The sequence below is a fragment of the Martes martes genome (assembly GCF_963455335.1).
Source record: "Martes martes genome assembly, chromosome: 12".
In the NCBI taxonomy this organism is placed as follows: Eukaryota; Metazoa; Chordata; class Mammalia; order Carnivora; family Mustelidae; genus Martes; species Martes martes.
Genome location: NC_137900.1, coordinates 15,442,359 through 15,458,320, shown reverse-complemented (window position 1 = coordinate 15,458,320; position 15,962 = coordinate 15,442,359). Strand labels below are relative to the sequence as shown.

The following is a 15,962-nucleotide window of genomic DNA, read 5'->3' as shown; positions in this document are numbered from 1 at the left end:
TCTTTCTCTAGTCCTCATTTAGCTGAAATCTTCAACAGAAAGCTCATGTTTATGCAGCACCCCCTTCACTGAAGGAGAACAGGAATGGAGAACTCCACACACCAAGTCACACAGATGACTCAGAGAGAACAGGCAGACTTCATTCCCTTGATAAAAATTCAAAAACAGCAAAACCCCCTCTTCCTGGGAGATGAAAAAATACAGCTTTTCTATGTTAAATATCAAATTGCATTAAGAGCAGAACAGACAAATTACAGACAGAAAGAAAATATTAGAAAACAAGAATCTGACCGAGGACTTCTAACCAAAATATTCAAAGAGTTTTCAAAATTCCAAAAAAAAAAAGGGCAAAAGACCAGAACAGACACCACAGCAATGATGTATGGATGGCAAATCGGCATACGAGATGTTCAATGTTATATGTCATTAGGGAATTACAAATTAAAAGAACAATGGGATGCCACTACACACTTACCAGAATGACTAAAATCTAAAAAACAAAACAAAGCAAAACAAAACAGAATGATAATACCAAATGCTGGCAAAGATGCAGAGCAAAAGGAATGCTTATTTGTTGCTGGTGGGAATGAGAAATGGGACAGCATCTTTGGAAGGCAGCAACTGAACTGGCAACCTACATCCACACAAAAACCTTTGCATTAATGTTGATGGCCACTTTATTCATACTTGCCCCACAAATGAGATATTCTTTAATAGGTGAGTGGATAAACCAACTACATTGCATCCAGACAAGGAATATCATTCAGTGATTAAAAAGAAGGGAGCTATGAAGCCATGAAAAGACATGGAAGAATCATATATGCATAAGGTAAGTGAAAGAAGGCAGTGTAATTCCAACCATATTACATTTTGAAAAAGGCAAAATAGAGACGGTAAAAAAAAAAAAAATCAGTGCTTGCCACAGATTCAGGGGATGGAGGGGAATATAAATAGATGAAATGTAGAATTGTTAGGTTAGTGAAATTATTGCGCATGGTATAATGATGCATAAATATCTATCCATTGGTCAACACCCATAAAATGATACAACACAAAGAGTAAACCTGATATAAAGTATGGACTGTAGTTAATAATGTATCAGTATGGGCTGCCCCAACTTCTTACTAAACATGCCTCCAGACACAAGGGACACAAAAGCAAAAATGAACCAGTGGGGCTTCAAGATTAAAAAACCTTCTGCACAGTGGAGGAAACAATCAACAAAACTAAAAGGCAACCTACAGAATGGTAGAAAATATTTGCAAATGACATATCAGATTAAGGGCTAGTATCCAAAATCTATAAGGAACTTCTCAAATTCAACACTCCAAAAATTTTAAAAAAAAATCCAATCAAGAAATGGGAAGAAGATATGAACAGATATGAACAGAAACTTCTTCATAGAAGACATACAAATGAAAAAAAAAAAAAGAGAGACATACAAATGGTTAGTAGACACATGAAAAAAATGCTAAAATCACTCATCATCAGGGAAATACAAGTCAAAACCACAGTGAGAGACCACCAGTCATAATGGCTAAAATTAACAACTCAGGAAACAACAGATATTGGTGAGGATGAAGAGAAAGGGGAGCTCTTTTACACTGTTGGTTGGAAGGCAAACTGGTGCAGCCACTCTGGAAAACAGTACGGAGGTTCCTCAAAAATTTAAAAATAGAGCTACCCTATGTAGTAATATTGCATAATATATAATTACCCTATGTAGTAATAGTGCATAATACAGAATATTATTACATAATATATAATAATATATATAATATATATAATATATATAATATATAATATATAATATATAATATATATATAATATATATAATATATAATATAATATAATATATAATAATACATAATATAATAGTGCATACCTAATATGCACTACTAGGTATTTATCCTAAGGATACAAAAATAGTGATTCAAAGGGGCGTCGGTACCCCAGTGTTTATAGCAGCAATGCCCCACAACAGCCAAACTATGGAAGGAACCCAGGTGTCCACTGAGAGATGAATGGATAAAGAAGATGTGGTGTATACGTATGTATGTATGTATGCAGCTGTATATAGATATACATATATCTACACACACACACACACACACACACACACACACACAATGGAATATAACCCAGCCATCAAGAAGAATGAAATCTTGCCATTTGTAACGATGTGGATGGAACTAGAGTGTATTATTCTAAGCAAAGTAAGTCAGTCAGAGAAAGACAAATACCATATGATTTCACTCATATGTGGAACTTAAGAAACAAAACTTATGTATATAGGGTAAAGGAAGGAAAAAATAGAGTAAGATAAAAACAGAGAGGAAGGCAAACCAAAAGAGACACTTAACTCTAGGGAATAATCTCTGGGCTGCTGGAGGGGAGGCAGGTGAGGGGATGAGGGTAACTGGGGGACGGGCAGTAAGGAGGGCACTTGATGTAATGAGCACTGGTGTTACATGCAGCTGATGAATCACTAAATTCTACCTCTGAAACTAACAATAGAAAAATCTAAAAATAGTAAAAAAAAAAAAAAAAGAATAAAGAAAAGAAAAAAAACAATGTATCAGTATTGGTTCATCACTGGTAAAAGATATATCACACCCATGCAAGATATTAATCATAGAGGAAACTGCATGTGTGGGGGTGAGTACCTCTATGGAACTCTATTCAACTGCTCTGCACATCTGTAAGTGCACTAAAAAGTCTATTAATTATCAAAAATGATTGAATTACACAAAAGCACTTCTTTTGATGGAGGTGGTCAGGATCCTCTGAGATAGCTCAAGAAAGACAAGTAAGGAATACTTTAAAAATAATTAATTCTGCAAGTATTTGTTTGTTTTCGGCCACAAATACAAGCAAGTCCAAGTTTCTGTCTTCAGAATGAATCCAGTGATTGTACAGCCCCACAGAGGTCTAAATAATTTGGATGCAAGGCAGACTGAGAGTGCTAGAAGAACATGGAGTAGAAGATGTTGATTTCAAGTAGGAGACGCTGGGAAGGTTTGGCGGGTGAGGTGGTTTAGAGAGTGAACAGAACTTCAAGTGGTAAATAGGTAGGAAAATGTCAAAGTTAAAATTGGTGACTAAAGATTGAAAGAGGAAAATCCAATTATGAGAGTAAAATTCTAGATGAGCTATTTAAGCTTATCTTGGGGGCTAGTTATTGGCGTTAAGTGAACAGTAGAACAGAATGCTTTTAGAACTATCATACGGCTAGGCTTTCTATCTGTAGTCACATGCATCTGGTTGAACTACACGAAATTGCCACTTTTTTTGTGTGCAAGGGAGCACTCAGGATTGGCAGTTTCATATGGCTCGTGTAGTATGGCTCAGTGCTCTAAGAGGTGGTCTGTACGCTTTCTTTTCAACAATACTTGGAAAGACCAGTTAACAGGGACATACATGATGAATATGAAAATCAAAACATCCTATTATGTATCTGAAGATAGAAGATTCAAAGGTTGGAACAGGAACACTAATTAAACACAGACAGAAAGACACACACATCCCCTGCAAGTAACTGAAGTTTGGGATGGAAACCACACAATACTACTTCTCGTTTTCTTCATTGGTAAAGCAGGAGAGACCATTCTGGAAGCTCTCAGCCCTTGTTTAGTGAGTTCAAAAGGAAGAAAAATACATCTTTCTCTGCTTGGTGGCAAAGAAAGGCTAAATCTCTTGAAGTATGTTTAAAAAGAGACAAGGCAGGACCACAGGGAGAAGAACTAGGTTATATTCTAAAAGGCAGTGATCAGAATCCAATTTCAATGCCTTTGCTCTGGAAAAGAGAAACCTTATAAAATAAAAATGGCATGTCATCCTCTTGTAAGGTATTTGGGTGGATTACTGTCCTGCAAGACAATGTCCACATAAGATCAGAATGTTAGCACTATGTTAACTTTTTTTTTTTTCCTCCTGGTGCCATAATCTTATTTAACTGGCTCATAATGTCCTACAATTTGCTTGGATGGCCCAAAACTGAACTCTTTCATATTTATAAACATATCCCTTTTTATATTCCCCTAGCTATTAATACAGCAAATTATTACATAAACAAACTTTAGGACATACATGAGAGTTTTACGTCTGTTTTACGTGTCAGAGAGAGGGAAAGACAGTGAAATGGAAAAGGAATTGTCAATATAAAGACTTGCTTTGCCATTGGACAGTTGATTTGGTGAAAAATTTGTATGAAGAGACACTCCAATATGACATGAGGGAGTTTTAGCTTATAGGAAAACACTCCGGACATTTAACGGCACCATTGAGTATTCTATAAGAACTCAGATTTTAGGCCCTCATTTTAGGCCCTCTCTACAAGAGCTCTGACTTTGTTTTTAACAGCTAATGCTACCATAGCAAAATGTACTGCAAGTTTCTGCGCTGAGAATTACACCATCGTATCATGTATGTCCTAGCCAAGGCAGGTATGGGCTCAGTTTCATCCTTACATAAATAGCCTTTCCAAAAAAAGGAGACATGCAGATTTTAAAGGAAGGAGTCTGCATCTTCACGCCACACCAGAAATTATTTTAGAGGTCAAATGATAATTCAGGATGTCACTTTCGAAGCTCTAATAACTTCCCCCTACGCCAAACATCACAAAGGCCCTCTGTCAATGTAGGCAAAGGTTTAGCCACCAGCAAATGGAGAATTAGGAGTGCCCAGCTCCCTCGAAGACGGAATGCCCATTCTGCTGATATCGCACACTTTCCCTAAAGAGATTACCAGCATAATCCTAAATATTATAGGACCCAAGCTATCTTATTTTTGAGCTCATCAGATCCAGCCTGCTGCATGTAATCTGTCACAGCTTTATTCAGTGTTTACGTAAGCTGGCAAAAAGGGGTGTAGGAACAAAGGTGACCAAGTACTAAGAACAAATACCGTGATTTTCCAATTTCACTTTAACAAGTTTCCTTTGTTGTTGTCTTTTTTTTTTTTTTTCTACAACCAGAAGATTCACAATCATTGATAGTTTTTGACAGCGTTTGCATGGAGATGTTTACGGTCGGCCCATTTGTTAGCCGTGTTTGTTATACATTAATTATACCCTAGGCCTTTTGAGGTTATCAGTGGACTGAATCAGTAGGAGAAAGGCAAGTTTCCTTTTTCCTGTCATTTCTTTAGAGGTCTGAATTACTTCGAAGCCGCAAAGATATTTATTTGAGGGGGAAAATAACAGAGGAAAGAGACCGGTGAAAACTACAGATTGCTGAGCACAGTACTAAGTATTCTACGGTAGTAACTTTTAAAAGAAGCTGCAGATTTAATTTAGCATATTCCTTTTAATTCCACTAAAATTGAAAAGGAAAGTAAAATATTTGTTTCTCTTTGCAGAACGTAAATACACATTTGCTCATATAATTTATTTAAAAAATGTGTGTGAACACACGCGTAAGCTCTTAAAATCAAACACTGTGTTTTATGTAATTTTGCAACAGAGGGGAAAACTCCTGTTCTTTTCCCCACCAAATCAGGAGAGAAAGGAACGTTTCTGTTCACCTGTCAGCCGCTGCTAATTGTTAATTCAGACGCAAAGAGGATTAAGTGCATAGACGCTAATATGTCCAGTGTTATTAATTTCTAAACAACAATAGCAACAATATCCCGAGTAAATCTGTCAGTAGTAAGGATAAATAGTGTTTAAAGAATCCACTGATGTCAGAACTGCAATCTGCTTGTAATGACTTCTTTCACCAAGACGGTCTTTAAAAACATACATTTGAAATCAGTGAATAATTGCTTTAAAATAATATCCATTCTTTTCTAAAATTGCAAGCACCAGGAAGCTATAAACAGGCAAAGATGTAATTCTCAGTTTACATAATATCCAAAAGACTTTTAGTTTGATTAGTAACTTTTTTTGCATGGTGGTAAGATTTGTATTATTTGAAACAAATAATTATGTTAAGTTACATTTTCATATTTTCAACTGTTGTTCATTGCTCTCTAGTCCTAGGGAAAGAAGTACAGCAAATCAATATCATATTGTCCTGATATGTTTTTAAAACAAATGCTCAAAACCTATCTCAAAACATGATGAGATAATGTGCATTCAGGGAACGAGGTACTAACTTGTAAAAAAATTTAGGAGAAAAACTCAAATATGATTCACCTCATTATTAGTAATCACTCAACCAAATAGATTTCCTTTTTTGGAAACTAGGTTTTTTACATATGAGAAACTGCCTGACATCATATAACCATAACGTGAATTTTTTAAAAATCAGAGAAAGTAAATGGTCCTAACGGTAGTAATGCCAATGACTAAAATCAGAGCCACAAAACTGTGACAAGACTGTTCCCAGAGTTAACCTCATGCTAGGGTCACGTGACTACCTGAATTCATTCTCAAAACTTATGCGTTTGGTAATACAGGATATGGTAACACTCACATATAAATATGTTCTCCAGGGGAAAATAAAGCCTTTATTACAGACATTCTCAAGTCCGAAAATATGTATTGTTCCCACCCCAGCCATCATTTCATTTTGCCGAGAGCTTCTACCCGCTTCCTGTTTGCCTGAAGGACAGTTGGTACAGCTAAGCGTCTGGAGAGAGAAGAAAACGCAAAACTCACCAGTGGCGTCAGCTTTACTCTTGGGCTCGTTCTCACACATTTTGACGTAGCGATTACCAGTCTAACTGAAAAATATTGCACGTTTCCCTGGAGGTCCGATGACCGCCCTGACGTTACTCCACAACTAGAATCCCAACAGACTGCATTAATGAGATTACATGAAGGAGGGAGTTAAAGGTATCAACTGTTCCATTTCATTAAGTGAAGGGTGAAGGGCCTGCCCAGGCGAGGGAGGCAGCAGGGAGAATATTGGCTTTTCCTTCTGATACTACTTAGTCATGAGGTAAGGCAGCGTTTGCTAAATCACAATCAGCAGTTTAAGAGCTGCGGATCCTTCCCCACACCCCCCTGCATCCAGCCCCCAGAACTGTTATTTCTGCACTGAAATTCTCCTTCGTTCTCAACCCCTTGGAAGCTGATCCAAGAGGCCCATGGCACGTAACAAGGGTCATCTCTGTGATTATAAGAGTATAATGTACATTTTCTTCAGAATTACTTTGCTCCCATGAGTTGAGACCCTCTGGAGGTCCAGGGATGAAGGCTGGACCCCAGCTGTCCATGGAGTACTTAATACAGCCCACAGGCGTTTTACAGAAGAAAACACACGTGCCTTACACCATGCCCATGGCAACAGTGTGTTCTGACCCTAACCTGATCTTAACCCTGGGCTTTAAAGTGACTTCCTCCGCCCCCCCCGCCCCCGCATGCCTCGGTGCTCCCACTTATAAAATAAGAATGACAAAGACACACAGACAGAAATTTCTGACTTCATGACTACCATGGCTAGGTAAAAACTGCTTTAACTCCTACAGAAAAGAGCGCTATTTTTATGCACGAGCAAAACGCTCTCCTGAGGGGCAGCTTTATTTAACCCTTGCTTAGGTTTACCATATGGATTCACTGATGAACCACAATGCTTTCTCTTTGCCGTCACCTCCCCCTACCACCTGGGACAGCTCTCATTTTCTTTTCTCTAATCACCTGTCACAAATGGTTTCTTGATTTCCTTCCCTTCTCTTCCTCTCTTTTCTCAAGCACCTGTGTTTCTTCTTGGCCCACACTGTACTGGAAAATGCTTTTCAGTGGGAAGAAAGGCAAGGAGTGGTCAAGTGGATTGGGGAGGCTGTGGCCAAGCCTGTCGATATTACTCGTGATGGAGCTGAGCCCACTGGTTTCCAACTTTGGATGCCCACTGGAATAATCTGGAGAACTTAAAAATATCAGTGCCCAAGGATTTCTGTCTTATCTCCCGTTGATTTGTTCTGTGTGGGCCAAGGTATCTGGAATTTTTAAACATTTCTAGAGTGATTCTAATGGGCAGCCAGGACTGAAGCCCCAGAATGTTCCTCAGAATCACCAGAGACACATGTTAAATGTATAGATTCCTGACTCCCGCCCATTACTGAGTCAGGATCTTTTGAGGAGGAGCTTGGGAAGCTATGCTAACAAGTGCTCATGCATTTGCAACAATTAGTTTGGGGAAAACCCTGGACTTGGAATTAGAGCATCTCTTTTGAATTCTTGGGTAAGTTACTTAACGTTTTTTGTGCCTCAGGTTGCATATCTCCGAAATAAGATCACAACACGTACCCACTAGATCACTGACCACTTCATCCACCATGAATCCCACCCCGGGATCCTATTTCTCCACCATTCATGGGTACTGGTGTTCTTCATTAATCCTTTTTAGGTGCTTACATTTCACCTTGACTATAAGCTCCTTAGGGATAAGCGCTCTCTGTGCGTTGGTGTCTAGCATAAAGAGTCAATAAAATGTATGGAGCCCATCAGTGACAGCAGCGAGCCGGGCCGTCGGGGGAGAGGGGAACCATACAGGAGTCTGTCTACTCCCACCGTTTCCTTCACCTTTCTAGCTCATCTTTGGGGCACGTGAGCTTATTTGCTTGCTGCTCCTCGGTGGAAATGAGAGAAGGTTAAGAAGAAAAAGCGTTTGCCTCTTTTTGTTCTTTATTTACTCACGACTGGTTCTCAGCATAGGAGCAAGGAGGTTGGGACAAACGAATTCTCTTGATTTCCTCTTTCCCCTTCATCTACTACTCTTCCCTCATCCCCTTTGTCTGACATTTAATTGCCTCTTTGGGCCGTTGTCACATTGGTTTCCGTCTTTCTTCTGTCCCGTTGGTGGATCTTTTTCTCCGGTTGTAAGCATTATCGTTAACTGACCTCTCCTCCCGGACGGCTCTCCCTCCGCGCCACGGTACGCAGAGGCCACTCTACGCCTGCCGCACTAACGTGTACTTAGACTGTCCCTGGTATCACAAGACATTAAGCTAGTGGCACAGAAAAGTTCTTAAAAAACAAAGAAACAGGTCACCTGGGTGGCTGAGTCAGTGAAGTCTGCCTTCGGCGTGGGTCATGATCCCGGGGTCCTGCAGTGGAGTCCGGCATAGGGCTCCCCGCTCAGCTCAGCGGGAAGTCTGCGTCTCCCGCTACCCCTCCCCCTGCTCAGGAGCCCCGCGCATGCGCGCCTGCGTCACGCGCTCTCAGATAAACTCTTAAAGAACGAACAAACAAACCCCCCCAAACAAACAAACAAACACAAAACAACTCCCAAAATTCAGGGAGGAGGTGAGAGATGAAGCTTCTTCAACAAAAGAAATGTCATAAAAGAGAAATGGCTTGATTTCATACGCAACTGTCCCTCTTTAGCTTTGCGGTTCTCAAAGGGTGGTTCCCCAGACCGGCGGCATCAGCGGCAGCACCTGGGAACCTGTTAGAAACGCGGACTCTTGGGCCTTGCCCAGATCTACCCAATCCGAATCTCTGGCGTGTGTGGGGGAGGGGTGTCCAGAATTCCACGTGTTCACAACCCTCCAGGTGCTCCTGGGCACACTCCTGTTCAGGGCCATGGCTGTGCAGCCTGGCTTTCCCAGTCCGGAGCAGGGAGAGGTCATTTGCACGCTGTCCCATACTGGCTGTGTGGTTCGGACCAGTGACCAAGTCTTCCGAAACCTCGGCTGCATCGCTTGTAAGATGGCCGTGAGAACACCCACCTAATGGAAGTGCGGATGAATTTAAAGGGAGATAATGAGAAGATTCCTGTAAAGTATTCAGCATGGCCCCAAGCACAAAATAAGTGCTCGGTAACTGTGCGCCATTGCTCTGTTATTACTTTAGTGGAGAACAGGAAGGGTTTTGTACTTTAAAAAGCTCCACTCTTTGTTTTTACAAATTGTCTCAGAACCTAGCTGCACATTAAAATCACTTGGGGGAAACTTTTAGAAAAATATCTGATTCCCAAGAGACTCACTGGAAACTAATTCAGTAAGAAGTTTTGGAAGTGAGATCAGGCATTTTTCCTTTTATTTCACAGAAGATACCCAGATGATTCTGTTTTATTTAAAGATTTTACTTATTTGGGACGCCTGGGTGGCTCAGTTGGTTAAGCCGCTGCCTTCGGCTCAGGTCATGGTCCCAGAGTCCTGGGATCGAGTCCCGCATGGGGTTCCTTGCTCAGCGGGGAGCCTGCTTCTCTCGCTGCCTCTGCCTGCCTCTCTGCCTGCTTGTGTGTACTCTCTCTCTCTCTCTCTCTGGTAAATAAATAAAATCTTTAAAAAAAAAAAAAAGATTTTACTTATTTACTTGTCAGAGAGTGAGAGAGCACAAGCAGGGGGAGCGGCAGGCAGAGAGAGAAGCAGGCTCCGTGATGAGCAGGGAGCCAAATGTGGGGCTCGATCCTAGGACCCCAGGATCATGACCTGAGCCAAAGGCAGACACTTAACTGACTGAGCCACTCAGGTGTCCCAGATGATTCCGATATACACTATAATACAGTGTTAGATGTTAAACTCAATATTGCCATGAGAAAGAGGTGTGAGATCAAATGCAGGTAAAAATTAATCATCCATAAAGTCAGATGTCATTCATTATTTTCATGATTTTGTCCCAATGCATTGGCAGAAAAGTATAGAGAAATGCTTAAACATAGGTTCTAGAGCAGTCCACCTTGCCATTACTGACATTTTAGACCGGACAATTCTTTTTTTCTGGGGAGCTTTTCTGTGAATTGTAAACATTCTTGGTCTCTATCTGTCCGCCAGAAGCCAGTATCATCCAGCAGCTGTGACAACCAAAAAGGTTTCCGAATGTTGCCAAATATCCCCTGTTGATAACTGTAGCCCCCAGTTGATAACTGTAGGTCTCGAGTTTCAGTGTCTGGACACAGACCCAGGCTTTATTATTTAACAGCTATCTGATCAGAGGAAGCTACAACCCCTCTGTGCCTCAGTTTCTACTCTTAGGAAACGGAGGTAATAATAACACCCACCTCACAGAGTTCTGGTGATCCCGTGTGAAGACAGAAGAGAAAATGCATCTAAAGCCTTGAGAACAGTATCTAGAGTGTGGTAGGTGTTATAGTCGGAATGTTTATGTCCTCCCAAATTCAGATGCTGAGATCCTAACTCCCAGTGTGATGGTAATAACAGGTGGGACCTTCGGGAAGTGATTAGGTCATGAGCTAGATCCCCATGAATGGGATTTGTGCCCTTCTCAGAGGACCCCAGAGAGCTCTCTGGTTCTCTCTTCATATGGGGAGGATACAATGAGAAGTCAGCAGTCTGCAGCCTGGATGGGAGCTCTCACCGGATCCAACCCTGCCGGGACCCGGATCTCAGGTTTCCAGCCTCCAGGACTGGGAGCTATTTGTTGCTTATAAGCCACCAGTCCGTGCCACTTTGCTGAGGTACCCTGAATGTGTACTAAGATAATATGTATTCAGTAAATGTCAGCTAACATTTATGCGTGTGTGTATGTGATGTTCTTATATATGCATATATACAGCGTGTGCATGTGTTATGTTATATTGATGTAGATATCTCAATAGTCTTATTTTGATGCCAAAAAAAAAAACCTGAGAAAACTCTTTGCTTGAAGTCTTTACATACAAGCTGTATATCCATTCATCAATCTGCCCCCTGAGTAATGAACCAGAATGACTATACTTGTATACGTATTAAGGTCTACAGCTGGTGCAGAAGATAGAGGGAAGAGCAGAAGCCCGTCAGGATTGGAGCAGGGTTGTTCCACCCTTTTGCAGCTTGCATTTTTAAGAAGTGACTTACCCTCTCAAACCACTGCTTTGTCCTTTGTAATTTGGGGAAAATAATTACCGTTTCATGTATTTGTTTCAAAAAATGTGAAAGCATATACATCAATATCCATCTTGCATACAGAAGGCATGCAAGAAACATTTAGTTCCGTAAAGTAGGAATCACATTAGTAGGAGACAAGGTGGGCATTGTCTCTGTCTTCATGGGCGTGTACTTCAAATGGCATCATTTTGTCTAAATTGACAAGGAAGCAGGGGAAAGTGTTTCTCCAGTCATGAAAACGTTTTGTTCTGTCAAAGTTGCATTTGCAAAATGAGGTTTATGAAGGGTACTTAGCAAAATTAAATATACACTTAAAAATATATACACTTTAGTGTAGTCAAAACTATACGTTCTCCAGAAGGTGAAAGGAATGGTTAACCTATTGAAGGTTTTGTAAATGCAGTATTTACGCTACTTGTAAACATCCTTGGCCTCTATGCACTAGATGCCAATATCACCCTCTAGCTGTCACAGTCCAAAGGGTTTCCAAATCTTGCCCAATATCCCTTGGGAGACACTTACCTTGTACAACCCATTTAAGAAAGTTCAACACTTTCCTTTTTAAATGCTGTACAGTAGCGATCAGTGCTTTAGTAAGTAGCTAAATTATTCTGGTGACAGAGCTTGTAAATATTTAACTTTGGTTCAAACCTGTATTATAAAAACCATTTACATGTCCAAGCATTTTCCCTACAGTGCTCCTATTTATTTTCCATTCAAGGGAAAGTTATATAGACAGTAGAATCAAAAACAAAGAGACTAGCAATATGCTTACTGGATGATGACATCAGTACCAGAACGCAAAACTCAACTGGCAGAAATTCTGAGCCTTGGTTGCTCATACACTAACACATTCCTAAGCTTCCTTCCAAAATATCATGTTTTAAACTTTGAGAAAATGAACAGGAATAACTTCCCGGTATTCTGGAAAATAGATTCCTTTCATTATAGGACTTCTTAGATCGATACAATACATAAGGTAGACTTTGGAGAACAACTAGTTTGTTCTTTACATAAAAAAGTGCTGAATATTTTTTTCAAGAGTCTATGTTTTTTTAGAGCCATTTTAGATTTACGATAAAATTGAAAGAAAGAGATTTTGAACATACCTACTGCTCGCACACATGCAAAACCTCCCCCATTATCAATATCCCTCGCCAGAATGGTACATTTTTTAAAACAAGGATGAACCTACATTGACACATCATAATCACCCAAAGTCCGTAATTTCCATTAGGGTTCACTCCTGGTGGTGTACATTCTAGAGGTTTGGACAAATGCATCATGACGTGTGTCTAGAATATCATACAGAATATTTTCACTGTCCTAAAAATCCTCTGTGCTCTGCCTATTCATCTCCCCCCTCCCTTCCTCTAGCAACCCCCAATCTTTTTATTATTTCCGTTGTTTTGCTTTTAATGTTTTTGATATTAAGCAAACACTAATTCAATAGAAATCCAAGCCTTAGGAGTCGATGACATTCGAACATGAGGATACGGCTGAAATCCAACTTCTTGCATTTTGACATTTGTTCATTCAGCAAACACATGTGTTAAGGGCATCCTAAATTCTGGTAACCGAGTGAAATGAATACCTTCCCGTATGAATCCCTGGTGTGTAAGTGTATGGTGCAAGAGAGCCAAGAGATTTCCCTGGCATCTGTTTGGTGGTGTTCAATGATGGGAGGTTCAGGACTTTGTAAGACGACCACTTTCACTATTGCATTCTCCTGCTGATTAATCAAGCATGATTACCTAAAGCCCACATATTATAGGATGTCCACAAGCCTTGCATAAATATAAGTAGGATTCCTCTGGTGTCCTGTTGGTCTTATCAGTATTATAAACACTATCAAAAAGTACTTGGAGTTAGCATGTCATTACTTAATTTTTGGTGTCTCAATATGAACGCCAGTGATACAGATTTACCTCCCAAGTCCTATGGCTCTACTCTGTCATTTGCTCTAAGTTCTCGCTACTGAGGGTTTTCAGTGTATATGTGTATATATGCATATATACGTATACACGTATCCATATCTATATACATATACTTATATGGTATAAATACTTGCCTATATGTAATTCGTCTTCCTCTGCCTGTTTCTGAATGTGGGGCATTTGAGTTATTTCTAATCTTTGGGAAGCTTTTTAGTTTGCCAGGAATCTCAAAGATTACCACTAAAGAAGAAACAATCTGTAATCTCCAATATAGCATTCATCTGGAGACTTGTCCTTACTTAAAGTGGCAAACTTCACACTCATAACCTTCTATTCACTGGTGAGCTTCCACTCTGCCTTCCTGACTCTTGTACCTCCTTCCAATCTAAAAGTCATTCTCCTGAGTAGAAGAGACACCATTCTTAAAAATATGCAAAAAGATTGATACCATGAGAATGTTTGCCAAGGTATCTTCACTGGGAAGTCGGCTTCAGATAAGCTCCCTCATAAGCCTGCCTGTGATGGAGACCACCTAAATTACTTGGTGCCATGAGAGACAGCAGAAATTCTGCGTGTTGCTGAACATGCAACATCAGAGGACGAGCTTTGATTATTTTAATCCAGGACACATGGCTACCAGCTGCTGCACCTGGGACCTGTATTACTATGAACTCTTCCATGGGCTTTGTCCACAGCAGCTCAGAATTTTCTAGCACAACCATTCTTACTTCTTAAGAGCCTGGTCTTCTTGCACTGTTGTCATCAAGAAAAATAATTTTATAAACATCAGTGATCTTTAGCCTATATATCTAGGCTCTGTCATATATTACTGTTGTTTAGATTCTTTTTTTCCCCTTTCTGTACAAAGGCACCAACAAGATATCTTAATTTACATGAATTCAGGTACAGTCGCAAGTGCTAAGACAACTCAGTTTTGCTCCAAAATCGGCAAAGGAGCTGAGTTTCTCATCTCGGATCTTCTAAGGAACATATTCGCCAAGAGACAGCTTAACAACCAGATACAGCAAATTTACTTAAAAATGTAGAAAGTCCAAGAATGGTAGCATTATCTCTGTGTGCAGTCCAAGTTTGCATTCGTACAAGGAAATCTGTCCCTAAAGTATCCTACAAGATAGAACAGTGTATGGTTCTTCTCCTTCACTCATCCTGGGACACCTTACACTTCTTACAGCCAACCAGATCATGAATATTTTATTGAACAGAATAAGAAACAAATGGAGAGTGTGAAACCACATAAACAAATCACATGTTGGTAAACTGAAAGTAGGTTTAGCATCTTTGAAGAACAAAATCTTTCCTAACTTCAAAGTGAAAATAGCAGTTTAGTTTGATCTAAAGTTAAAAGCAGAAAATCCAGAGGAGTGATCAAAGGCAAATACATGAGGTGCATGGGCTGTCTCATTTGGTAGGGCATGCCACTCTTGATCTCAGGGTTGTGAGTTTGAGCCCCACACTGGGTAAAATGATTACTTAAAAACAAAATCTTTATTTGAAAGGCAAATATATGAAGCCATTCACTGTGTTCATTTGCAGAATCCCTCCCCAGGGTCCACAAAAGTAAAATGTAGTAACACCTAGCATAGGCTGAGACCTTAGTTCATGTTAGGCACGTGTTAAGAGTGTTAACTGTGGGGCGCCTGGGTGGCTCAGCAGGTTAAGCCTCTGCCTTCAGCAGATCTCAGGAGCTCAGGGTCCTGGGATCAAGCCCTGCATCAAGCCCTGCATCAGGCTCTCTGCTCAGCAGGGAGCCTGCTTTTCCTCCCCTCCCCACCCATCTCTCTGCCTGCCTCTCTGCCTACTTGTGATCTCTGTCAAATAAATAAAATCTAAAAAAAAAAAAAAAAAAAAAAGAGCTTTAACTGCATTATCTTATTTATCGTCCCAACAACTAGGGAGGTGGGTGTGAGTACTGCCAGGTAGCTGATGAGGAGACTGAGGCACAGTGGGGCTTGGGAAGTGAACCTTACAGTGCTAGTCTTAAAATGTGGCCTACAGATGACTAGCCTCAGTGTTACCTCCCATTCCTCTGTACATTATTCTGTAATGTATTTAGAAATGCACATTCTCTGGCACACCTCGGATCTACTGAGGTGTGCTCCCAATACTACAGGAGTGAACATTATACCAATCTGTGTTTTCAGAAGCCCTCCAGCTGATTTTAATGACTGCTAAAATCTGAGGACCATGGCTTATATTACATGCCTAATAATGGTGGATCCATTTCTGGTTGGACATTTAAGCCCGTGCTCTAAGTCACATACATAAGCTATAAACTTGTTCACAAAGGT

The 15,962-nt window shown here is 40.3% G+C and overlaps 1 protein-coding gene across 1 annotated transcript in view; it reads right to left on the bottom strand.

Moving 5' to 3' along the window:
* Positions 1-6,642, bottom strand: part of RORB (RAR related orphan receptor B) — a gene marked incomplete at both ends in the record, with an annotated part of 65,769 nt that extends 59,127 nt beyond the window's left edge. The window contains one exon of the mRNA XM_080820498.1: positions 6,603-6,642. Coding sequence (XP_080676624.1) covers positions 6,603-6,642 — 40 coding nt within the window. The remainder of the gene's footprint in view (positions 1-6,602) is intronic.
* Positions 6,643-15,962: the final 9,320 nt, after the last annotated feature.